At 46.2% G+C, this 26021-nt stretch overlaps 1 protein-coding gene and 1 pseudogene across 1 annotated transcript in view; one reads left to right on the forward strand and one right to left on the reverse strand.

The window, feature by feature from the left end:
- HIBADH (3-hydroxyisobutyrate dehydrogenase) overlaps nucleotides 1-26021 on the forward strand; it is a 155289-nt gene that overhangs the window by 90384 nt on the left and 38884 nt on the right. Inside the window, exons 5-6 of the mRNA XM_088461443.1 lie at nucleotides 19359-19492; nucleotides 20500-20576. Of these exons, the coding sequence (XP_088317569.1) occupies nucleotides 19359-19492; nucleotides 20500-20576 (211 nt within the window). The remainder of the gene's footprint in view (nucleotides 1-19358; nucleotides 19493-20499; nucleotides 20577-26021) is intronic.
- On the reverse strand, nucleotides 9953-11769 carry LOC148453957 (uncharacterized; annotated as a pseudogene).

A 26021-nucleotide genomic window follows, 5' to 3' on the forward strand; every position in this document is an offset into this window, starting at 1 on the left:
ATCGCTGCTAAAAAAAGACAACTAATTGAACATGATAAAGTGTAAAGTTAATTAAGACCCTTACATTTGTTGATTGCTTTCACGGGATTATATTGTTCCTTGAGTAGCAGCTTTCTGTCCCAGCTGTCGCCTGGTTAGCGAATGTCGCTTGTAAACAATAGAGACACCATAATACGTCGTAAATGGTCCTTGTGACAGCAGCCCCTTGTGAGGTTGCATCTGTAGAAAATGATTACAACAATTGCATTTTAAAGACTGTTTAGAAGGCTATCCCGGTGCTATTGGCACTCTTTTTGTGGGAGCCTGGTTAATGCAAATCTGATCCATGCAGGAGGCACAGTGATTTAATGTTTATGGTGGCACAGGGTTAAAGTAGATTTTTCCCGGATGCTTTATTCAATATGTTTTGGAATATCGAGCATAAACTGTTCCCTTTAATGCCCAAGTCTGGTGTCACACCTGCGTTTTGTGACTGTAAAAAGCATGAGGTATCTGTTGGTAGTGTTTATCACTATAGTATATGGGGTCTGACCTGCGCTGGCACATCAGCGACTTCCATTCTAACTATCACAGAGATTAAAAAAAAATGCTGCTGCCATCCAGGTGCATTGAAATTAATGTGATTTTATTTAGCCTGTCACAAACAAGCTGCTTGTCAGAGCATTTATAAATAGCCGAAATATGCTGCTTGTTACATGCAGATATGACACCATCCTAATGCTTGCTTGCATCTAAATGACTTTGAATTTCTTATTTTGGGTTAGGAGACATTTTGCTAAAATGAACCATAGTGACCAATCAGTTGGTTCATTCTCTTAATCTAGCCCCACAAATTACTAAACATTAAATTCTGGAATGATTGGGTCCTGCTAGTGTAGGCAAAGGATGGTAGGTAGAGGTCCTCTTATGTCCAATAAAGAGTCAGTTAATTTAGAACAGATTATCATTGTGTAATGCAGTCCGTTTCTGGCCAGATACCGCCATATTGGACCAAACACTAGTTTGCAGGAATCTATGACCTGCAAACTGGATTTGTTCTAGGGAACAGGATTGGCACCTAGCAACAGCAGTAGGGTTAGGCAGCAAGCCTCCCGAATACGCTGAGGCAGAGGAAAGTGAAAGAATTTTCACTCCCTCTGCCATAATACGGAGCGGTGCATGCGCGCACACACACGTCACGTGCACCTTAGGTCACGTGCACACCCGTGGTCACGTACACGCGCACAGGCACCGCTGGTCAGATTTTTTCAGAAGCTCGCTGGTGGCAAACCAACCCTAGAAGGGATAACGGAAAATAAAGACACAGGTAAATCTTAGGCTTGATTGTCTCTGCATTCTAAGTCTGTGTTAGAAGACTATGACACATGTGATTTCCAAGCAAGAACAAATTTATTGAACAGTAACAGATATATTTTGGAAACTGCTTAATAGATCGAAACTGGACAGAAATAAAGAAAATTAAAATGGCATTGGTTGCGGAGTTCCGGAACAGAGTTAAACGCTGGCTGGTAGTCTATTTCTGATCTTTATTGGTGACTGCTTGAGGCTTCTTTGGGTCTTTTGCTGCGCCTTGAGGGATAATATGAGAAAAAACTATTAATACCTAAACATAGACTCTCCAGAGGAAACAACAGCCTTCGCCAAAGGAGAAAGGGTGGGTAGGGTGGGAGCTGTTGCTAGATGGCAGTCCCCCCGGTCATAGATTCCTGCAAACTAGTGTAGTGTTTTGTTCTTCGGGAGGCTTGCCACCTAGCAACAGCAGGAGGGCAGACTACCACATACCTGGTGGTTGCTCTGAGAAACTCGATCTTCTATAGATCGGTTGGTCTCCAATAGTGCTTAGCGAATTTACGAGCTGAGGACCATCTCGCTGCTAGCATTATTGACTGTAATGGGATGCCTTTAGCTGCCGCTTTTGTGGCTGCCGCTCCCCGTAAGGAGTGACTTTTGAATTGGTTTGTATCTACCCCCACCTCCCTCATGGATGCTACAATCCATCCTCTGATAGTGGAGGATTTTGCTGGGCGAAAGGGTTTCCTACATGTAATGAAGAGTTGTGTAATACTGTATCTCATGGGGGCAGTCAGGGCCAGATAAGAGGACAGGCACGAAGCTGCACAAAGGTTAGGTTCTAAAGGGTCGTAGATAACATCGAATACAACTATGGCATTATTAAACAATGAGGTTTTGGTGTGACCTTTTAGGATAATGTGGTACCCTGCAGGAGTCTGTGCTAACCAGCGGTCTGAGACGTGTATAAGGGTTAGTTCCGCTCCTCTGGCCGCTACGGCTAGAGCTAACAAAGATGCTAATTTACGGGATAAAATGAAAATGTTGGAGTCTGTTTCCCAGGACGCCAGGAAGGAGAGGAAAGGCTCGATGTCCCAAGTATGTGAATATTTTGGAACTATGGGCCTAGAGAGGTATAACCTCTTAATAAATGTAGGTATAGTTTGTTGTTCGTTAAGTTTGGAATCATAATAGCTAAAGCGGAACCATATGATTTAATGGTAGCTGATGCCAAGCCTGACTCATACTTAGATGCTAGAAAATCTAAAGCTAAATGGAGTAGTGAAGACTGGTGAGACGGGTTTGTTTTGGATCGCCAAAGGTTAAATTCTTTTATGATTGTACAATATCTAGCCCTTGTCCGGGGCCTTAAGGAGGCATTTATTAGGGCTTCCATGGGTGATGCTAGAGCTACATCTGTTAACAGCCTAGTAATATTGCCATCCACATACATTAGGGAAGTGTCTCTAATAGGTCTGGGGTCCCCTGAAAGCATTCCTTGGATAACCCTAGAGGAATTTTCGGACCTATTCGTAAACTGGTTGATCAGAGGAAACCAGACTCTGGATGGCCATACAGGGTATACTACCACAATTTGCGGCACTCTGCCCTCCCTGATTTTTTGTAAGACTTTCAGGAGTAGGGCGGGAGGGAGGGAAAGCATAGGGGCGTCAGATCTGTCCAAGGAAAGGACATTGCATCCATCCTCCACACCCCGTTTGTCCATATTCTGGAAACAAAACACTGAATCTGAGCATTCGTGGGACTGGCAAAGAGATCTATCTGTAATCTCCCAAATGTGTGAACTATTTTCTGAAAGAGCTGATTTTTTAGTGCAACCGAATCTAGGGATACCCTTTTCCGGGATAGGGAGTCTGCTAATTCGTTCAACTCCCCTGGGACATAAGCTGCGACCAGAAGAATATCTCTCTGCACTGCCCAATCCCACACTTCTAATGCCTCCTTGCATAGGGATGTTGACTTGGTGCCTCCCATCTTGTTTATATAGGACACTGCGGTATTGTCCAGGTATAGCTGGATACAGGCCCTTGTAAGGTGAATGGGGACTAGAGCCTGTAGGGCTAATATTGCTGCACGTAGTTCCAAAATGTTTATTAACAAGGATTCTTCCTTTGACCAAGTGCCCCTTACTGCTTTTTCTTGTGAGAAACCTCCCCATCCTTTTAGGGATGCATCTGTGGTAATCGTCATGCAGGAGGAGGGATCTAGGAGGGGACGAGGAGGAGGAGTGGGAGTGGGAAGACTGTTCCATTTGGACAGTTCTGTTTTTACATTCCTGGAGAGATATATGGTGTCTGTCAAGGAATATTGGGCGTGAATCAAAGTTCCTAAGACGCGTTGCAATTCTCTGCATAATAGCGGAACGTGTCGAAACCCCGGAGACATCGCTTTCATTTTCCCAATGATTGTTGCTAAGGTACAGAGGGTCATGCTGTGCTTTTGGGCCAATTTTTTAATATCTTTTGTGTCTAGCCATTTCTGTTGCGGAACAGCTAGAGAGAAAGAATGGGTATCTAAGTCGAACCCTAAATACTTGATTTTCTTGGTGGGAGTCAGTACTGACTTTGGAATATTTAGCATGAAACCCAGGTTTGATAACAGAGAAATAGTTAAATGCTTGTGCTTTAAAAGGGTATCGTGGTCTGCGTGTATCAAAAGTATGTCATCTAGGTAAATTATACATTGAACCCCTTGCTGGCACAGGTGAGACACTACCGCTTTCTACTTCAGGGTTCATAGGGTATCCACAGGATACCTTGGGGGTATACGTGTGACGTCAGTCATCGGGCACCATAGAGTTAAGCTTTCAGACTCCCAGGATGCACTAGGGTCCCCCTTCTATACCCCGCCCCCGAGCCAAGGCACCTCAGTTTAGTTTGGTGCCCGGCCGGAGTCGGGTGCACCTGTTGGAGTGGGGGCTAAGAAGAGCCCCTGAAGCTTTCCTGCATGCAGCTGTGGCTGCACATCTGGATGTACAGCATGGACAGTCAGTCCTGATGTCCATGCTGTCTTCCCTACACCCCCGCCGGTACCAGAACACCGGTACCGATCCGGGGATGCTGGTGAGCATCTGGGGTCACAGCGGTGACCCCAGATGTTCCGGACCATGGCCGGAATCAAGGGGGACAGCAAGGTAAGCAGCGGGGACCCGCGGTGGGTCCCCGCTGTTACATGGTCCAGAGTCCCCTGGCAGGGGGCTCCCTGGGGACTGGCTGCAGCGTGGAGCCAGGTAAGAACCTGCGCTTCCACTATCCCCCTGGGACAGTGGACCGCAGCAGAGCAGTAGCGCTGCGGCGTCCCGGGGGTTAAATGCATGCCAGGGGAGCGCGCCTTCCCTGACTCACAGCCGGCGCCTCCCCCGCTGCACACAGCCCTCTCTGCACACTGCCGACTGGCCCTGTGGCAGCGCTCCTCCCCCAGGCCAGCCTCCTCTCTGCTCCTCGGCGGCCATCTTCCTGAACGCATGGTGAACGCTACTGGAAGCCTGGAAGGAAGCATCGTGGTCTGGGTCCCCCCGCATACCTCTCCTCCGCTGTGATCAGGTCTGTGTATGCAGCGCTGTGTCCTACCAGGCTCTGTGTCTGTGTAGTTGAGTGATCAGCGCTGGTTAGTGCAGGAATTGATTTTCTTTGCATTGTATGTGACTGTGCTAGCGCTGCTGCCTGTATCTTCTATTCTGACTGTCAGCTTTATTACTGTCCCTGTTCTTTCTGCTAAGCCCTTGCGGTGCGGTGCTGCAGGGTGGTCTCTCGCCTCTTTAAAATACAATTGGTGAGAGGGGTCACATACTTGGTACCATCATGTCTGAAAGTGATTTTCCTCTCCGGCTACAGTGTACTACTTGCAAAGTACCTTTAGCGGAGGGGAGGGTAGCGCAGAGGGCCTCTGCCAGCAGTGTTTGTCAATGGCGCGGCCTATTACGGTTACAGCACCGGTACAGGAGCCGCCCTGGGCTTGTTTCGCTCAGGCGCTTACAACCTTAGTGGGCCAGTTCGCTCCGCAGCCCGCGTTTACGCAGATGGGTTTGTCCCAGCAGTCAGTGGTGTCATCACCCATGCAGGGTTTCCCAAGACAATTGGTGGTACCCCGCAGTCTCCCTATTTCCCCTCTCCCGCTTTCTCAGGAGCCGGCGTGGGTTAACTCACTCACGAGTTCTATACAGCACTTGTCGGATGTGTTGCAGGGGGAGGCTGTGATGCAGCCACATAAACGGCCGGTTGGCGTCTGTCGGCTCCTTATGAGGATGACGAAGGGACGTCTGATGATGGGGAGATTCTGGATCCTTACGATCAGGAACCTCTCCATACTAAGGACGCTGACGCTAGGTCCAAGGTGTATATTCCTGGACTTATTCGGGCAGTCCGCACAGCCTTGGTGATTGAGGACGAAGTTCCCCCAGCTGCTAAATCCAAGTATGCCTTTTTTAAGGATGTGAAGGTGACGCCACAGTCTTTCCTCTGTCGGGTCAGTTAATGGACCATTTAGAGGAGGCGTGGGAACAGCCTGGCAAGCGATACCACAGAGGCGCCTGGCAGTGGCTTATCCGTTTGCGGATAATTATTTTGCTAAGTGGGAATCCCCTCCACAGGTGGATTCTCATGTGACACGTCTTGTCCGTAGTGCCACATTGCCGATGCCATCCATGTCCTCCCTTAAGGATGCTACGGACCGAAAGGTGTAGATCTGCTTGAAGTCCGCTTATTCCCTTGCGGAAGGGGGGGGCAGCGCGGCCGGCTATGGCCATTTGCTGGTTTGCCAGAGCGATGGAGCGCTGGGCGGATTCATTGGAGGCGTCCTTTGATTCCGACTGTCCGGCCGAACAAGCGGAGTTGATTGGTAATCTCCGTGATTCGCCCACTTATATCAACGAGGCGGCCTTAGACATTAGTACACTGGTGTCTCGAATTTCTTCAGCAGCGGTGGCTGCTCGTCGCACCTTGTGGTTGCGATCCTGGAAGGTGGACGCTGACTCCAAAAAGGGTTTGGAGGCGTTGCCCTTTAACGGAGAAGTTCTCTTCGGTCCAAATCTGGACAAGATTGTGGCCACGCTGGCGGCAGCCATATCGGCATGTCTCCCGTCGGCCGCGGTTCCTTCTGGTTCAGGACCATCGTCCTTTCGGTCTTATAGGGCCCAGGGCAGGCCCAAACCACAGTCTTTTCCCCGACAGGCTGGTCCCAAGAAATCGGCCAAGCCCCGGAAGCAGGCATGGAGTACCAGACGTCCGGCCCCTAAGCCTGATGACAAGCCTGCGGCCTGACGGTCCGGGCCTCCCTTTGGGGGATCCCAAAGTGGGAGGCCGCCTGCTGCAGTTCGCCCGGTGTTGGTTGGTCACCACGACAGACACTTGGGTTCTCGAGGTGGTCTCCCACGGGTACGCCCTCTCTTTCCGGCACAGACCCCCGGCTCGATTTTTCACCACGGGTCTACCATCAGACCGGAACAAGGCCACGGAGCTGCGGAAGGTCTTGCACACTATGCTCCAGGCTGGAGTTATAGTGCCTGTTCCATTCTCCCAGAGGGACCAGGGTTTCTATTCCAATCTTTTTTTGGTGCAGAAACCCAATGGGTCGTATCGTCCGATTCTCAACCTCAAAGCTCTCAACAAGTCTTTGCGGGTGCCGAAGTTTCGGATGGAGACCCTACGGTCCATCATTCTGGCACTGGAACCTGGGGACTACATAGTGTCATTGGACATACAGGACGCTTACCTGCATGTCCCTATTCTTTTGCGCCATCAACAGTTCCTCAGGTTTGCAATCCGCAGCGACCACTTTCAGTTTCGGGCGTTACCTTTTGGCCTGGCGACAGCACCGCGTGTGTTCACCAAGGTGATGGCGGTCATGGCGGCTTCTCTGCGGCTGCAGGGAGTCCGCATGTTGCCGTACTTGGACGACCTTTTATTAGTGGCAGGATCTCCGGAGCTCCTTCTGCGCCACTTGGACCTGACCATTGCGCTACTGCAACGGCACGGCTGGTTAATAAACTGGCAGAAGTCCACTCTAATCCCGTCTCGGCGGATTCTGCACCTCGGAGCCTTATTGGACTCGGGTCAGCAAAGGATCGTTGTGACGGAGGAAAAGATCTCTGCTTTACAGTCGAGGGTGCGCAGTTGTCTGCACAGCCGCCGGGTGTCTCCTACACTCGGCGATGAGGTTACTGGGCTCCATGGTGTCGGTGTTCGACATGGTGGAATATGCCCAGTTTCACTCCAGACCTCTGCAGCACCTGATCCTGTCCAAGTGGAACGGGCTGCCTCAGTCTCTGAAGTCCCAGACGATAGTGCTCACCCCGGAGGTTCGCCTGTCCCTTGCCTGATGGTTGCAGACGACCCATCTCAGCAAGGGACGTCCGTTCTCGGTACCAAATTGGGTCCTGTTGACAACGGACGCCAGTCTTCGGGGCTGGGGAGCAGTTTCGGGTCCACACTTGTTCCAGGGCAGGTGGACGCCGACAGAAGCGGAGCTTCCAATAAATATCTTGGAACTCCGTGCGGTCTTCAATGCTCTCCAGCAGGCACATCGGGTTCTCCAGGGTCGTCCGGTGCAGGTCCAGTGGGACAATGCTACCACCGTGGCCTACATAAACAGGCAAGGAGGAACCCGAAGTCGGGCGGCTCTCGTAGAGGTGTCTCGGATCCTGGTATGGGCGGAGCGCAATCTTCCAGCCATATCAGCGGTCTTCATCCCGGGAGTGCTAAATTGGGAGGCGGACTTTCTAAGTCGCTAGGACGTTCATCCGGGGGAATGGTCCCTGCACCCGGACGTTTTTCAACTGCTGGTGGACAGGTGGGGTCTTCCAGAGATCGACCTCATGGCGTCCCGGCACAACAACAAGTTGCCGGTGTACGGGTCTCGCACAAGAGACGAAGAGGCGTCTCTGATGGATGCTCTGTCCGTCCGGTGGACGTTCCGGTTCGCATACCTGTTTCCTCCGGTTTCCCTTCCACGGGTAATCCGGAAATTCAAACAGGAAGGAGGGACGCTCCTGTTGATAGCTCCCGCGTGGCCCAGACGGCACTGTTGCTCAGACCTTCAGGGTCTGTCCGTGGACAGTCCTCTGCGGTTGCCGCTACGACCGGACCTTCTGTCGCAGGGTCCTTGTCTTCACCCGGACCTGGCTCGGCTGTCTTTGACGGCGTGGCTGTTGAGACAGCCATGTTGAGGTCCAGGGGGTTTTCCAGCTCTGTGGTGCGTACCATGTTGCGAGCTCGGAAACCGTCGTCCGCGAGGATATACCATCGCGTGTGGCATACGTTCTTCCAATGGTGACGACCAAGAGGTGATGCACCGCGGGAGTTTCGTCTGTCTAGGATTCTTGCCTTCCTACAAGCGGGACTAGATCATGGGCTTCGCCTTGCTTCTTTGAAGGTACAGGTTTCGGCCCTGTCTGTCTGGTTTCACCGTAGGATTGCTACAATCCCGGATGTGCGCACCTTTATGCAAGGTTTTCTTCGCATTCAGCCGCCCTTTGTTCCACCTGTGGCGCCTTGGGATTTGGCTGTGGTCTTGAGGGCTCTCCAGGGACCGCCGTTTGAACCACTGGGCTCAGTGGATCTTAAATGGCTAACAGCTAAGACTGTTTTCCTTCTGGCCATAGCTTCGGCCAGACGTGTTTCTGATTTAGGGGCTAATTCTTGTAGACCCCCTTTCTTGATTTTTCATGGGAACAGGGCAGTGCTCCGCACTCGGCCTGAATTTCTTCCCAAAGTTGTTTCTCAGTTTCATGTTAACGAGGAAATAGTTGTTCCGGCCTTTAACTCACCTGGCCTTTCAGTGAGTGAGGCCACTTTGGATGTTGTGCGGTCCTTAAGGACTTATGTTGACCGCACTTCTTCGTTTAGGAAGTCGGACGCCTTGTTTGTCCTCTATGGCTTCCGTAAAAAGGGTTGGCCTGCTTCAAAGCAAACTTTGGCAGCCTGGATCCGTATGGCTATTTCTGAAACTTATCTTCATGAAGGTCTGCCGGCTCCTCCTTCTTTGAAGGCTCATTCCACTAGGTCTGTGGGTCCTTCGTGGGCAGCTCGACGTGGTGCCTCTGCAGTCCAGATCTGCAAGGCTGCTACGTGGTCCTCTGTCCATACCTTCGTGAGGTATTACAGGTTTGACACCTTCGCCTCTCAGGATGCTTCCTTCGGGCGGCGGATTCTCCTTTCAGCACAGGAGCATCCCCACCCTTAAAGGATACTGCTTTGGGACATCCCCAAGGTATCCTGTGGATACCCTATGGACCCTGAAGTAGAAAATATGAGATATGGTAAGAACTTACCTTTGTTATCTCTATTTGTACGAAGTCCATAGGGTTCCACAGGGCTCCCGCCCTGTCGCACCTTTGCTGCAGATGGGCTTTGGTCTGGTCACGGGTTTTCCCGTCTCCCTCTGGTGAGAGTGTGATTCTTGTGTGTATCCAGATCTTCTTTCTCTCTCTTCCTTCTCCTCCCTCGGCCTATGGCTTGGTAACTAACTGAGGTGCCATGGCTCGGGGGCGGGGTATAGGAGGGGGACCCTAGTGCATCCTGGGAGGCTGAAAGCTTAACTCTATGGTGCCCGATGACTGACGTCACACCTATACCCCCAAGGTATCCTGTGGAACCCTATGGACTTCGTAGAAATAGAGATAACAAAGGTAAGTTCTTACCATATCTCATATTTTCATCACCCATGTAAAGGTGTAGGGGGCGGTGGAAAGGCCAAAAACCATCACTGTCCACTGATACAGATTGTCTCTCCAATAAAACCTGAGAAGACGTCTGTGATTTGGGTACATTGATATAGAGTGGAAAGCTTCTTTTAGGTCTATTTTTATGCAGAAGCAGTCCTTGGTGAGAAGGTGAGGGATGTCTGAAATGTCTTCCATGCGAAACCGTTTTGTTTTTAAAAATCGATTCAAAGTTTTGACATTCAGGACTGATTTTAAGGAACCATCCTGCTTTTTATAGGAAACAAATGGCTGACCCAGCCCTTTACTGCTGGGTTTGCAAATTCTATCTTCCCCTATTGTAGGGCCAGAGTCAGTACATTGTCCAACAGAGGACTGCAACTCCTTAAACAATGAGTATGAAATGCCTGGTGAGGGAAGCGGATTAAAGGGAGATTTAATCCTGAGTGGATTATTTTTAGCAACCACTTGTCTGTGGTAATTTGTTGCCACTCCGCATATGAATCTTTTAGAGTTTTGTGGTGAAGTGAGTGTGTGTGTGTGTGTGGACTCGTAACCGCGGCCTCGTCTGGCGTTGTTCCATGCACCTGAGGATGATTCTCGAGGGGTATCATGGGATTTTTGCATGAAGCCTCCTCTCTGGGCTCTCCTTGTGCATTGAAAGCCTCGGGTCGAACCTGTGGCTCTCTGAGTCCGACCCCCTTGAAGAAAGGGCCTCCTGCGAGGTTCATTCACTTTTTTAATAAACTGCGGGCCAAATAGGTTGGCATCTGTATGGTTAGGGAACTCCATGGATTTAGGAGCAAGGTCTGCCAGACCTGCACTAGTTAACCACCTAGACCTGCGGGTATTAGTGATGTGATTAAATGTTTGACCTATGATAAGAGCTGCCCTGCTAATAGCTTTAAGTAGAGCAAGCTTAGATGCCACCAAAGAATCTAGGGTACCTCCGGTCTCTCCCTCTCTCTCTGCTCTATCTATTACGAAAAAAAGGAGGTCGGCTGCGTCCGCTATTTTGTATTGGATCTTTCTTAACTTACGATCTGTGGGGTCATTTTGTCATTAACCTGGTCAATGTTAGGAGTAAAAAGAGCAGGTACGTCTGGCAACCCTGTATAGGAGCGCAGGACTAATTCATGTTCCTTAATAAGGGTTGCTCTAAAGGCGAGCTGAGCAAATTTCTGTACCTCTGAATTGCTCTTTAGGGGCCAGTGTGTGGTATATAATGTTGATGGGGGGGTTCACCCTGCTAAAGCCACTCTGGCCATCTGCACTTCACTAAATTCTCCACGCTGTGATGAGGCAGTGGTTCTCGTTATCTCCTCTGACTCCCAGTCCACCGAGGAGGGTTGGCCGAAATCACTAGAGGAAAGATGTGGCTGTTTGGTAGGTGACCCCTTATACAGACTGCGGGTCCCTTCATGCTACCAGCTACGGAAAGACAAATTATGCCAGCTACGGGCAGAAGTATTGTGCTTGCTCTGAGCACTAGAATGTTGCCTGCTACGGGCAATTCCAGGGAATGGAGGAATATCACCTGAACAGGATGCCCTGGGATTAAACTTCCTTTAATTTTTTAATGATTTTTTCCGGTCCTGCTGACTTCCTGAACAGGAAGGTGACTTGGCACTTCCATGAGGGAAAATATTTTCCTCAGAGCCTGAGGAGTTAGATGTTCCCAGATTTATGACTGGAACAGCCTTTTTCTTTTTATATATAATTTCTTCAGATGAAGAGGATGAGGAAGATAGTGCCCTTTTACGGGCTCTCTTCCCTGAAACACTGCCAGCAGCAGAGGACATTCTAAATGAATCTGTCACAGAGACAGAAACTGTGTCCTCCGTCTTCCACTGACAGAAAAAATCTGACCAGCGGTGCCTGTGCACGTGACCGCGGGTGTGCACGTGACGCGTGCGCACACACCGCTCAGTATTATGGCAGAGGGAGTGAAAATTCTTTCACTTTCCTCTGCCTCAGCATATTCAGGAGGCTTGCTGTCTAACCCTCCTGCTTTTGCTAGGTGGCAAGTCTCCCGAAGAACAAATAAGGCTCCCTGGCATGGTGTGCACTAGGTGGATAAAAGTGATCTGCTGATTGGTTGTACAGTGTAAATGTCGCTGCTAAAGGCCATACTGAGTATTTTACAGATGAATAGAATGTAAACTGTGCTATAAAGGCTCTTTATATTGACATAATTGAAACACAACCACATGTCCAGATGGCATAAGTATGGTAGAGTCTATTTATGGTCACTTTTGGGCTAATCATGACAACAAAATTTGAATAAACCCTTCCTGTGGAACTAGCAGTAGTGTGAACATGTGGTGGGAAATTGATGGTTGCTCTTTAAATTCTCTATAGAGCTGTATAATGCTTTTGTTCTACGAGGTATAAACTATGATACATTAATGCCAGTAAAAAAAATAAAAGTTTTGTTTATTCATGAGAGTACAGTTGTCTCCAACACCAAGAGACATTGACACCTACATCACCATTTCTAGCACGTGAAAATAGCCATCAAAGCATCTAGTCGGAATAGGATGATGTAGGATTAAAGCAATTTATGCAGTGTGCTGGATAGAGGTGCTCCTCAGCTATACAGTAATTAGAGCTTTGGGTACACCCACAGATGTGGACATCAGGGGTTCAGCGTGAATTCTTAGTGCCTGCTAAACTCCCTATAAAGCTGATTTTCCAAAAATATTTCAAGTGAAAGGACCTGTACGCACACATTCATTGGGCCAAATGTAATAGGGTGAGGGTTGAGAAAATGTGAGAGAGAACTCACACTTTTTAAACTTGGCCAATGTAATACAGTCTGAGTACATACAAACTCGCATGTGTTTCAGACAGACTCAAAAAAACTCACGATTTTAACTTTCATGTTTTCCCCAATTTGAAGATAAAACTCGACCAATGTATTAGTGTGAGAGTTTACTGTTAGAATCTCACATTTTCTAAACTCTCACCCTATTACATTTGGCCCATTCTGTCTGTTTTAATTGTTGCCATTAATGCCTGGTACACTATGCAGCTATGGAAACATCATTTGAACACTGTGTAATAAGTGAAGACAAAGTACAAGGTTTTGGAACCTATTTAACTTTGCTGTCAGTGGAGCCCCATAAACTACCTTTATCTATTTTTCTTACCTTTATTGCCAGTTTATAAAAAGCCTCTTGCCAGGACATTTACACTATCACTTCACTGAAGGGTTTGGACTTGGCCTAACTACTGTGCATGCATGGCTATCAGGGAGCACATGTGCAGGTTTAGACTGCCTGGGGCGGATTCCTTTCTGGTCAAAATATTTAGCAAAGATAGCCTATAGGCTACAATGGCTAACGTCATCTAAAGGTAATGTTAGCTATGTGGTGCCAGATCCGAAATCATAAGATTTTACCGTGCTTTGTAGGCCATCTTCTCAGTCCCTAAAGCAAAACCATGAGGACTGCTAATACAACAAAAATATGTTAAACAACTCGAATACTAAATAATGTAGCAATCTTCCAAAAATTTTTTCAGAAGGATTGACTGCAACATTACATTATTAAATAGGCCCCTTTGTCTTTTTTACAAGTAATGTTTTTCAATAACTTCACATACAGGAATTTAGAGTTTACCCCTCAGAACTGTAAAGCTGGGTACACACTATACGACTGTATGATCCAGTGATGCGGCGAGCGATGTAATAATCTATCGCGTGCACTGTAAACACTGCACGAGCTGACGTACCATGGCCTAGATAATCACCTCTACAATTAAACAATTTGTATGGATTAAATTCACTGAAACTTAAGCCTACTTTTTTTCAGGATGCAGTCAAATCTGTCAAATCCCAGCAGGGTACTAATGACAGGCGACAAAATCACAACGCCTGTCATTATACCTACGCTGGGAGCCCGATGCCCGGCATACTGAACAAAGGTAAGGCGGGCGTGGGCAGCCGCGGGGAAATGAGGGTTAGGTTAGGGGCTCCCGGGGGGGAGGGGGGGCTTAGGGTAAGGCACCCCCCTGGGAGGGTTAGGCTAGGGGAAGGGGAGGTTAGGGCTAGGCACCCCCGGAAGGGAGGTTAGGGTTAGGCACCCCCCGGGAGGGAGGTTAGGGTTTGGCAGGCACCCCCCCCAGGAGACTTAAGTTTAGGCTGCGGGGATGGGAGGGTTAGGTTTAGGCACTTAGGGGGGTAGGGTTAGGCAGTATTTCATACCGGTCCTCTTTATTCCTGTAGTCACTAATTTTTCTTCATCTGTAAATAAAATAAATTGTTTAATACTTGAATAAAGTTTGAGTTTGAAACAGGGGCACTGTCTTTTGTTCCTAAGGAGAAAGTAATAACCACTTCTCCTGGCTGCGGTTACTAAGCAGTGTATGGTGTGATGCACATTTCAGCACATACCTGACATAATTGTTGTGTGTGGTGAATGTGGTCCTTACCAGTGCAAACTGTGAAGCGCAGCCCTGGTAGAATGTTCTCTGCAGCATTTCCTCCATAGCGTTGTGGTCTAAATGTCCCACTGCCAGCTGCCAATCTGTCTTGTGGGGGATCAAACTACACTTTTATTCCTCTCTATTTATCAGGACCTAATTTTCTCAATTACCTCACTAGCTATCTCGCTCTCTGCTTATTTCCCTGTTAGGCTTTACCCTTTTTAGCAACTTACCTCAGGACTCTGCTACTCCATTACCCTAATACTCCCATCTATACCCTGATGCTCTGTTCAACTTTTACATCTCACCATTGTGTCATTTTCAACATTTTGTTCCTCTCTGTTTCTTATAGAGAGTAACTTATTATGTTCTCTGTTATTCTGTTTCATGTTCATGTTTGGTAGCACAGACGGTGTAATGGTTAGCACTACTGCCTCACAGCAGTGATGTCATGGGTTCAATTCCCAACATGGCCCTAACTGTGTGGAGTTTGTATATTCTTCCCTGTGCTTGCATGGGTTTTCTCCAGGTACTTCGGTTTCCTCCCACGCTCCAAAAATATACTGGTAGGTGACCCTGCATTACAACTCTGGTAGCGAGCAGGGTTGAAGGCGCGTTCAACCTGGCTCGCGGTGCGACCCGGGTCCCGTTTGGCTGCTGAGCCAGCTCTCCTTATGCAGTAGTCTGCCAGCCTGAAAAGGCTACTTTGATCCTACAATAGCCATTTAGAGACGATATGCTCAGTTACTTCTTGTCTATTCCTGAAATTTAGCACATTAGACATTTCTGCGCTCTCAACTCCGTGCCACAACTGGGGTTTATAATTCCACACCAGATGGAGGAATAAATACTGGGGGCCATGACACTGTCTATCTCATACCATCTCCCAGCCATATTTCCCCCATCTCCCAGGGGGAAATATGGCTCCCAACATTCAGCTGGGGCCAGTCTTGTCCGCCCCCTCCCCATCTCCAACGCCTCCATGGGAATAAGTCGGGCTCTCCCAGCAGTTTAGTCTATAGTTTACTTTAGTACACTGCCTATAAGTAGTGAAGAGGAGCTCTTTTGTTGCTGTAGGTATCTTTTTTTTTTTTTTTTCCTACTATGCCAGAAAATCCCCAAGGTCTCATTTACTGGGTTTCTTTCCATGTTTTAATTGTATACTCGGGGAAACAATCTTATTCATACTTGCCAGTAAGGAATAGTAGCAATACCTAAATGAAATTCACTATGGAAGAAAGTATCAATTTTCTTGTTCGTCCTACTCCTAAAATGATTAATTGCTCTTTATACCACTTTTTTTTTTCTAAGTAATTTTTTTTTTTTTTCTATTTGCAAACCTAAGTGTTTGTACAACTGAGAGAGCGCAGCTATCAAAAAATTAACCAGCTGAGAGCCGTTGTCAGCATTAATTCTGGTCTAATAAATGGCTCTCTGTAACTATTTAGCGGCCTGTAATCTAGATAAAAAGCTGTTGACCTATGATGGATAATACTTGGTTTTGTTTGTAAGATCTGGCTTGAATTGTCATCTTAATTTGTTTCAGGTCATATCACAGGATTACTTGAATTCATTATTATTCACTGTGGGTAAACACAGCTAAAGGATCAGTAAAGTATCATTGCCAGTAATTAATGGGCTGTTTTTCTCAGTCAAGTAGTGTGTACTGAAAGGAAACCGAGAGCCTGGAAAATAGCATATGGCATTTCAAATACCTTCTCAAGTAATAAGAGTATTTAGTAGTATTCTACTTAGTAAATATTTTATTTAAAAACAAAATAGACCTGTCACATGAATTATGTTCTAATCTGTCTGCTTCATCTCCTGTGCTGCTTTCAAGGATATACATGAGAGCGAAGAGAGAGACTGATATATTTTGTTATGGCAATTATGTATATAACTCCTATAAATTACTCAGCAGTGGCAAACGCAGGATTTTGAAAGGGGGGTTTCCAATACTTGGTTACAAAACCAATGGCAAAAAATCTAACCACATACAGGCAGCGCTTCCTCGGGTACTCAATAATCCAAGTTTGCCTTGATGAAATATGTAATAATTGCATCTGAAACGTTGCACAGTAATGGATTAACAAGCTTGGATTATTGAGTACCTGAGGAAGCGCTGCCTGTATGTGATTGTATGTTCAAGACTGAGCGGTCTGCTTAGTTCTTAGGATCTGCACCCCAGGTGTTGAACTGTTTTATTTGGAGTCTACTTGACTATATTTATATGGAGCTTTTCAGCTCCTTGAAGAAATAAAAAGGCAGCACTGCAAACATACACAGTGACATATACATGCACACAGACGCATGCACTGACACAGACACACTAACACACACACACTGCACTGACAAAGCCTATACACACACACACTGACACACATATACACTGACAAAGCCTAGACACACACACTACAAAGAAACAAGCAACAGTGATCTGCAGAAATTAATAATGATTTTGCCTTAAAGCCTATACACACACAGAGAGAGACTGACACACACACACTGACAAAGCCTACACACACACACACACACTGACAAAGCCTATACACACACACACAGACACTGACAAAACCTATACACACACACACACTGACAAAGCCTATACACACACACACACACACTGACACACACTGACAAAGCCTATACACACACACACTGACAAAGCCTATACACACACACACACACACACACACACACACACACACACACACACAGAGACTGACACACACACTGACAAGGCCTGTACACACACACACACATACACACAGAGACTGACACACTGACAAAGCCTATACACACACACACTGACAAAGCCTAGACACACACACTACAAAGAAACAAGCAACAGTGATCTGCAGAAATTAATAATGATTTTGCCTTAAAGCCTATACACACACAGAGTGAGACTGACACACACACACTGACAAAGCCTATACACACACACACTGACAAAGCCTACACACACACACACACACTGACAAAGCCTATACACACACACACAGACACTGACAAAACCTATACACACACACACACACACACACACAGACTGACACACACTGACAAAGCCTATACACACACACACTGACAAAGCCTATACACACACACACACACACACACAGAGACTGACACACACACTGACAAAGCCTGTACACACACACGCATACACACAGAGACTGACACACTGACAAAGCCTATACACACACACTGACAAAGCCTATACACACACAGAGACTGACACACACTGACAAAGCCTATACACACACACACAGAGACTGACACACACACTGACAAAGCCTATACACACACACACTGACAAAGCCTATACACACACACACACACACACACACACACACTGACACACACACACTGACAAAGCCTGTTCACACACACTGACAAAGCCTATACACACACACACACACACACACACACACAGAGACTGACAAAGCCTATACACACACACGCAGAGACTGACACACACACACTGACAAAGCCTATACACACACACACTGACAAAGCCTATACACACACAGACTGGCACACTGACAAAGATCACTCTCCCCCCACATGTAAAACATTACAACCACCTGTGGTGCAGCTCTGGGAGAGAGCGCTGGTCACTGTCACGCAGCAGGCTCCGATGTCTCAGCCTCTAACAATGCTGGTGTGCTGTGCCCTATGGGAACTGCCTGGGAGGAGCTGTGCGCAAGTGCTGCAGCTCCCCCTACAGGCAGCTCAGCCAGGGACAGTTGCCAGCTCACATGTTTTAAACAAAAAAAAATAATTATTGTTAAGCTGGGCTGCGATGGAGTGGGGGACAGGGGGGGTTTCTAGGTACTCGGAAACCCCCCCTGCGTGCGTGGGTGACTCAGCGCTTTACAGAGAACACAGAAAGCACACAAACTGCACACAGGTAGGACACTGCTCAACACATATTATATTGGGCAGCGCTGAGGTTTTGTTTAGGCCGGGTACACACCAGAACGATGTGTTACCAGCCAATGGGACGACATATCGCACCGTGCATACACACCGCATGATGCAGTGGTACGATGGCGCAATGTACAGTACAGTGACATGCTGCATTTAGCAGCATGGCATTGTACACAATATCTTCTGGTTGACCGTGCCGCCCAGAAGATATCGTTAATGACCTGCGCGATTGCCGGTACACACTGAAAGATCTTCAGGATTTGTCGTTCCGATTTGTCTGGAAATTATAAATCGTGAAGATATCGTTCTAGTGTGTACCAGGGATTTGTATGGGATGCCGGTGCTCTAGATCCCAGCAGTCAAAATCCTCTGGCATCCCGTCAGGGTCGGTATCCTAACCCTTCCCCTCTCCTAACCCTCCCCCGCTAGTGCCTAACCCTCACCCTAGTGCCTAAACCCAACCTTCGCCCTAACCCAGCTACTTACCTTCAGGATTCCGGCGGTCAGGATGCCCGCGCCAGGATTCTGACCTCCGGAATCCCATGTACCCGGCCTTAGTCTTTAACCTTGCTAATAATTTTCACAATATATAGAGCTTGATCGATCACATAGCTGCCTTCATCTGAGTACATTTTAACAAAGAACAAAGAAATATGTCACCCACCCATAAATGTTAACCTGTAAGGAAATAAGAATATTAATATGCCTATCATTGCCATCAACTTTTAAATTTAAATTTCCTGATTTAAAGGTGTTGCAAGTAATCTGCTCTTCCCACAGAAGTCCCTGAATCACTGCCATTGCTGGATATCCGCAACAGGACAGATGGTGGCCCCATCCTAGCTAATCAGTAGCTGCATTCACATTAGTAAATATTGTGTGGGACGTTTAATCTCCTGCCTAGTTCCCAAATTAATCATAGTTAAAAATAGGTAGCCAGTGATCATTTTCTTAACAATTTAAACTCTCCAGGATTTAAAACCTCTTATCTGTACTGAGAATGTTTTCTCTCCTTGTCTTCTGCTGTCAGGTGTTGGTGCGGCCAGGTCGGGAAACCTCACGTTTATGGTTGGCGGAGTTGAACAAGAGTTTGATGCTGCTAAAGAACTTTTAACATGTATGGGAGCCAATGTGGTCTACTGTGGAGCAGTTGGGACAGGGCAGGTAGGTTTTATAGCCTGGAAATATAGTAGAGAGTTCAGTTATGTTTTCGGTGGGGCTGCACAGTATTGCTTGGGTTTGATTGGTAACACATTCCCTATAGAAAAGTCTGCCTCAACATCCGAGAACTTGCTGAATCGCAGTCACTCATTAGTATTCTCAGGTGATATATTGCTTATGGAATTCAGGGGGTCATTCAGACCCGATCGTTAGCGGCGATGCGCTCGGACCGGGTCGATGGCCCCCCACAGAGCATGCGCACGACGGCGCCTCAGACAGAGCCAGAAGCTCTCCGGGGCTTACGACAAGGGAGACCCTACCCTAGGGTCACGTCGTAAGCCGCGATGGTCTCTGACCATCGCGACCATCACCGGAGCGGTCGTTAGAGCTGTGGGTGTTAACCCACAGCCTAACAACCGCAACAGAGGCGGGCGGTCAGGATGCAAGTGGCCGCCCAGTTTCTAAGCGACCGCTTGCATCCTCCGACCGCCTCTGAATGAGGCCCTCAGTCTCGGATGTAACTATACTGTAACTCAACAATTGCTGTTCTCCAGAGGAATACTTTGGTGCATGAAATTCAAGTTATCGCTGCCTAACCCCAGACATGAGATACTGTAGACCTTAACTTCAATCATAATAAGCATCAATTACTAGTTATATAAAGTAGCAGAAATTGTATGCGATTGTCCAGAACTCACTTTGCTCTATCCTATTTTTTTTATATATTTATTTTCTATTGGATTTTTCTAGTAAATTATAACCTACAGAACTTGGCTTTTGGTTATTCCTCTTATCATAGACACCTCAAAGTCATCTCAGCTCTGAAGTCAATCAGCATGTGGCCATGCTGACTGTGCTTCAATGTTCGCATTCTCCCAACCAAGTCATTGTCTCATTTTCAGACTAGACAGCTGTGATTGAAGTTGAACAGCAGGAGAGAGAACCCTACTTTGGATGTTGAAGAATGTTTCTGTTTCCCATGTTAACCGCTTTTAAAATTTTATTTTTAGGCAGCAAAAATTTGTAACAACATGCTTTTAGCTATTAGCATGATTGGTACTGCAGAAACGATGAATCTCGGAATCAGGTATGTATTTGATCCATTCATTTTTTGATATGTGATTTTGTAGTAATAGTTATTGTGTCTCCAGATACAGTAGTGATTCAAACTAAAGATTATTTTAAGGCTATTCAAAGATGAACATAAATGAGATTAAGTATATTTATGGTTTATTACTAGCATCCTGCAGATAATTGTCTGTAATGTATGATGTGTGCGTTAAATTCATTTTATGTAAAAAGAACTCTACATGTGTATGTTTTTTGACTATTATGATCACAACGTAGAGCGGAGTCTTTACCTTGGTGTTACCACATAAACCTGGATGACCAGCATGAGAACTGCTCAGCAGCTTATGCCTGCAATGAAACATGGTCATACGGAGGAAACTAGCTTCCTGCCGCTCCACCTGATTGGACCTAGCTTGAGCTGTAGATGGCTCCTTCCACGCCTCCACCTCAGCCTGATTGGTTGAGGAGGAAATGTAGATTGGTTGAGCTGTAAATGGCTCCAGCACAGTACAGTGTGTTCCAGTTGTCTCAGCTGGATGAGGAGCCAGGAGGCTGCGGTCTCAACCAGTGGCTGCTCCAGAGGTGGGTCTGAAACACAGTCCAAAATTCAAATAGGGGAGCCACAACAACTGCCAATGAATCCCGACCGGCGATGTTTGGTAGGGAAGTTGGTGTGTCTCCTGTATTAGAATTTTGGACTGCACTGCAGCCCCACCTTTGGAGCCATCACTGGTCACATCAAAGAAAGAATGATTGCAGTGATGGAAAGCTGACAGCCAAAGGATAGTAAAAGAATGGGAGCAAAGGAAAAGAAAGTCAGTTAAGGCCAATAAAATGAAGGGAATGGAAAGTGAGTGAGAGCAATAGGAGGGGGGATACAGGGAACAGAGCAGCGGAGTGTATAACAGGAACATAAGGGGTATTTAGTGCGATAATAAAAGATGGGAACAAGTAGCAAGGTGAGGAATACAAATTAGTAACATAGGATAAAGGGTTTTGGAGAAAACCGCTTATAAATTAGGAGAGTTAGGCTAAGAAATTCACAATTTATAAAAGGACATACAAAACATGGATCCAGAGGATGGCGATGAGAACAAATATGAGAGAAAGGAGGGCTAAAAGGATTAATAGTCTTTCAAAATGTCATTATTATTAGGACACAATGAGGGAAGACAAAGAGAGAGATGAGTTGTCAAAGAATATAACATTGGTATAGAAGCAAAAACACAGTTCTTATTTATTTTACAGTTATTTATATAGCGCAAACATATATCGCAACGAATAAAACCAAGGAAAAATAAGGCGCTGGTCTCCTAGCTGACAATGTAGTTAATTGTACTGCAGCTCTCTAGAAGGTATTGCCCACCTTAAGAAATATACAATATTAAATCACTTTGAGGGAAACACCTCTAAAGCAAGAAAGAGCTGTTCAGTTAATAGACGTGAAATAATTGCAATTAGTTAAAAAAAATATCGATCCCAAAATATAAAAAAAAAACATATAGGTATCACAATAAAACATGATAATTAGTAGCTGAGGTAGTATGTTAAATACTACCTCCAAGCCTCACTCTGTCTTGTATTTATACATTTCGGTGGCCATCTTTAATTGGTCGCGTAATACAATACATATAATCATAAGACCACCAGTAATGCAACTAATCAGCACAATTAATATTACGCAATGCTTCACAGAAAATACATGAGTTCCTGGCCAGTGGAGCTTCCAATCAATATTCCTATCACATAGACACACAAAAACAATTTTTTTAATCAGAATCCAATTAACGTACCATCATATCCTCACACTGATCAGCTGGTAAGGCATGCTGAGACTTTTAGTTTCACAACAGCTGGAGAGCCACAGGTTGGTTAGGCCTGACCTAGAGGAAACCCAGACACACGTACAAACACCACACATATAGGGCCCAAGTTGGTATTGAATCCATGAGCTTCGTACTAGGGAGCAGCTTTGCTAATCACTGTGCCACCATGTTGTCCCTCTGTCCTTCAATGATAGTGGATAAGTAAGCATAATCAGAGTGTGGTTAGTGACAGTAATAAGTAGGAGCATAGTAGGGAGAGAGCAAATAAAGTCACAAGTACCAATGAAAGGATCCAGAAGCCTGCAGTGACATAACTGGAACAAAAGATCTCCAGATTGCAGAGGATGCTCCAGGACCCATCTACTTCAGCCATGACACAAGGATGTTTAAGGGACACATACCAGGATCCGGCTAACTAGCCTGCCAGTTGAGACACTGACCTTTGTCACAACATACATCCAAAGTCATACTGAAGCTAGAACACTTCCTGGCCAGGTGAGTGCACAGGTGTATGGAGACTCCAGAGGACTCAGATTCTAAATAAATTCTTGTTTGCTGAATACTCACTTTGGTTATACGATTTATATAGTCTATAATAGAGGTTCTCAAACTTTGTCCTCAGGACCCCACACAGTTCACGTTTTCCAGGTCACCCAGCAGGTGCACAGGTGTAGTCATTACTCAGGTGGAGCGAATTATTTCACTTGTGATTCTGTGAGGAGACCTGGAAAACATGCACTGTTTGGAGTCCCGAGGACCGAGTTTGAGAACCTGTTGTCTATAAGATTGGAACATATAACAGGGTCTTTCACTACAATTCTACAGCACGAAAGGACAAATGAGACAAACATTTCAATAATGAGGTATCAGTATCTATTCAGGGACCAAATGGGTTAATAAAGAGACCTAATTACTTGCGTATAAACGGAACATAATCATACTGCATTACTTTTCTGCATTTTTTTTTTTTTAAATTGCCCATTCTGCATATTTAACATCTTTACTTTTAACATGAGCATTTACTGGGATCATGTGGAATTTCATCATTCTGTGTGGTGTATTTACTAAAGTGTGGGTGTATAGAAGTGGAGGTGTTGCCCATAGCAACCAACCAAATTCTAGCTATTATCCCACACTTTAGTAAATATACCCCCGTGTGTCAGGTAGGTGATTCTCTCTCGCCCAGAATAAAGGAGCATTATCCATAGAGTGCCATAATGTACAATTGTTTTCAAAAACCATTTGCTAAAAGAAGGTTTAGGTCCTGACATATTAAATATACAATAATATAGCCCATAATAATAGGAAATATATTATAATCATTTAATTTACATTTCCTTAAAGTACAGTATTCATCCAAAATTTGTATAAAGCCTTTTCCCTTGCTCTACAAACCAAGAACTAGTATCTTACACACATAGAAGTACAAATGGTTTAAGGCAAAATATACCATTTTGGTTTACTAGCCTGGTACAAAAATTAGCATATCTGAGTAGTTTTTGGCATATCTGAATATTCTTTGGATTGATTGCACTGATTCCTGTAGTTTTGTTCCACATATCACCACATCAGAAAGCAAACATCAAGTTTCAACTGAGTTTATGAGGCCTATTTATCAATTATCGCATTTGAAATGCAATCTGAGCGTGATATTATCGCCCGTGATCACATTGCAGGATGCGATCATACCGCCCAGATGTATGAAAAAGCACCTGCAGCGACAGGGGCTCTGAAAGGAGCCTTTTTCTGCGATGTGCTGGGAGTGAAGTGACCGCGTCACCGGTCCCTTCACTCATCTGCCGGGACTCAAGCGCATGCCTGGTGGCCACCTCTCCCGGTAGTTTTGACAGTGTGTAGCCCATATGCTACATCGAGCTACCGACATGTTCAGATAGTGGTAGCTGCATAGGCCAATCTCCGGAATGCATTGCATTCCTGAAGTTGGTAAATATGGTAGCACTGTATCCCCCATAGAAATAGGGAGGGATCGCAGCAGGTAACTGAGATATTTGATGCAGTCCCTCCGTTATACATTCGAGGGATACTAAATATTTGCAGTAACACTCAGAAAATGGCTGTTTACTGGGGATAAGCTGCAAATATTTATTGATACATGGGCCCCTATACCTCAGTAGCATTTTGTTCTACCCTGAAGATAATGCGGTGGTGAGGATCGGCCATATATAGGATTAATAATGCCTGACCTGTAAAATATCTAAAAGTTTTAGTAGAGGTAAGGACATAGTGCACACTACTAGAAAGCGTTTTCAGCAATGAGTAAAGATTCCACCTCCCCCTTGACCCTATCCCCTCCCGCCTCTTCCGCACTCCTACCTGTTCCCATGTTGCCCACCTTCTCAATCTCTCCCTCTCAGCAGGCACTGTCCCTTCTGCATTCAAGCATGCACTTGTCTCCCCATTATTAAAAAATCTACACTCTCTCCAACTAACAACCCATCTCTCTCCTCCCTTTTGCCTCCAAACTCCTTGAGTGTATTGTTTACAACTGCCTTACTGCCTTTCTTTCCTCCCACTTCCTGCTTGACCCATTTAAGTCTGGCTTCCGTCCTCTCCTCTCCACTTGAAACTGCCCTCACGAAAGCCTGCAATGACCTCCTTTCCACTACTCTATTCTCATTCTCCTCAACATATCAGCTGCTTTTGACACTGTGGACCACCCTCTCCTCATGCAAATCCTTCACTCCCTTGTCTGCGTGATACTACCCTCTCCTGGCTGTCCTCCTACTTCTCTTACCAATCCTTCTCGTTCTCTTCTCCTACTCCTCTACCCCCCACTTCCACTAGCGGTAGGTGTCCTCCAAGGTTTTGTTCTTGGACATATCCTATTCTCTTTCTATACATCCTCTTTAGGTGAACTCATCAGCTCTTTTGGCCTCTGACATCATCTCTATCCTGATGATACTCAGATCTACTTTTCCTCCCCTGAACTCTCCTGCTCTATTCTCACTCGGATCTCCAACAGTCTCTCTCCTATCTCTTCCTGGATGTCCCAGCGCTTTCTTAAACTTAACATGTCTAAGACTGAGCTGATCGTATTTCCACCCTCCTGCATAACATTACTTCCCACAATTTCATTATTGACAGCACAACTATCTTTTCTAGCCCCCTGCGCTGTCTTGAAGTTAACCTTGACTCCTCCCTCTCCTTCAAACCACACATTCAGCACCTTTCGCAGTCCTGCCATTTCCATCTTAAAAATATTTCCTGGCTCAGACCCTTTCTCACCCTGGATGCTACTTAAGACCCTCATCCACTCAATGGTCATCTCCAGATTGGGCTACTGTAACCACCTTCTATCCTGGACGCCCTGACTTCCACCTCTCTCCACTCCAATCTGTCCTCAATGCTGCTTGGCTCATCTTCCTCCCCAAACATTCTACATCGGCCTCCCCTCTCCTACAAGCCTTACACTGGATACCCCCCCTTCACTTCACACAACTGCTCACCCACTTCACTCTACAAATGCATGTCGCCTCTCCTGCCAACTGATTACTTCCTCTTACTCTCGTCTCCCAAGATTTTGCCCGTGCTTCTCATACCTCTGGAATTCTCTCACTCTTTATCAGACTCTCCACCTCTCTACAAATCTTCAAACGGGCTCTCAAGATCCACTT

The sequence above is a fragment of the Taudactylus pleione genome, unplaced genomic scaffold (genome assembly GCF_031769625.1).
Source record: "Taudactylus pleione unplaced genomic scaffold, aTauple2 ptg001052l, whole genome shotgun sequence".
Taxonomy (NCBI): domain Eukaryota; kingdom Metazoa; phylum Chordata; class Amphibia; order Anura; family Myobatrachidae; genus Taudactylus; species Taudactylus pleione.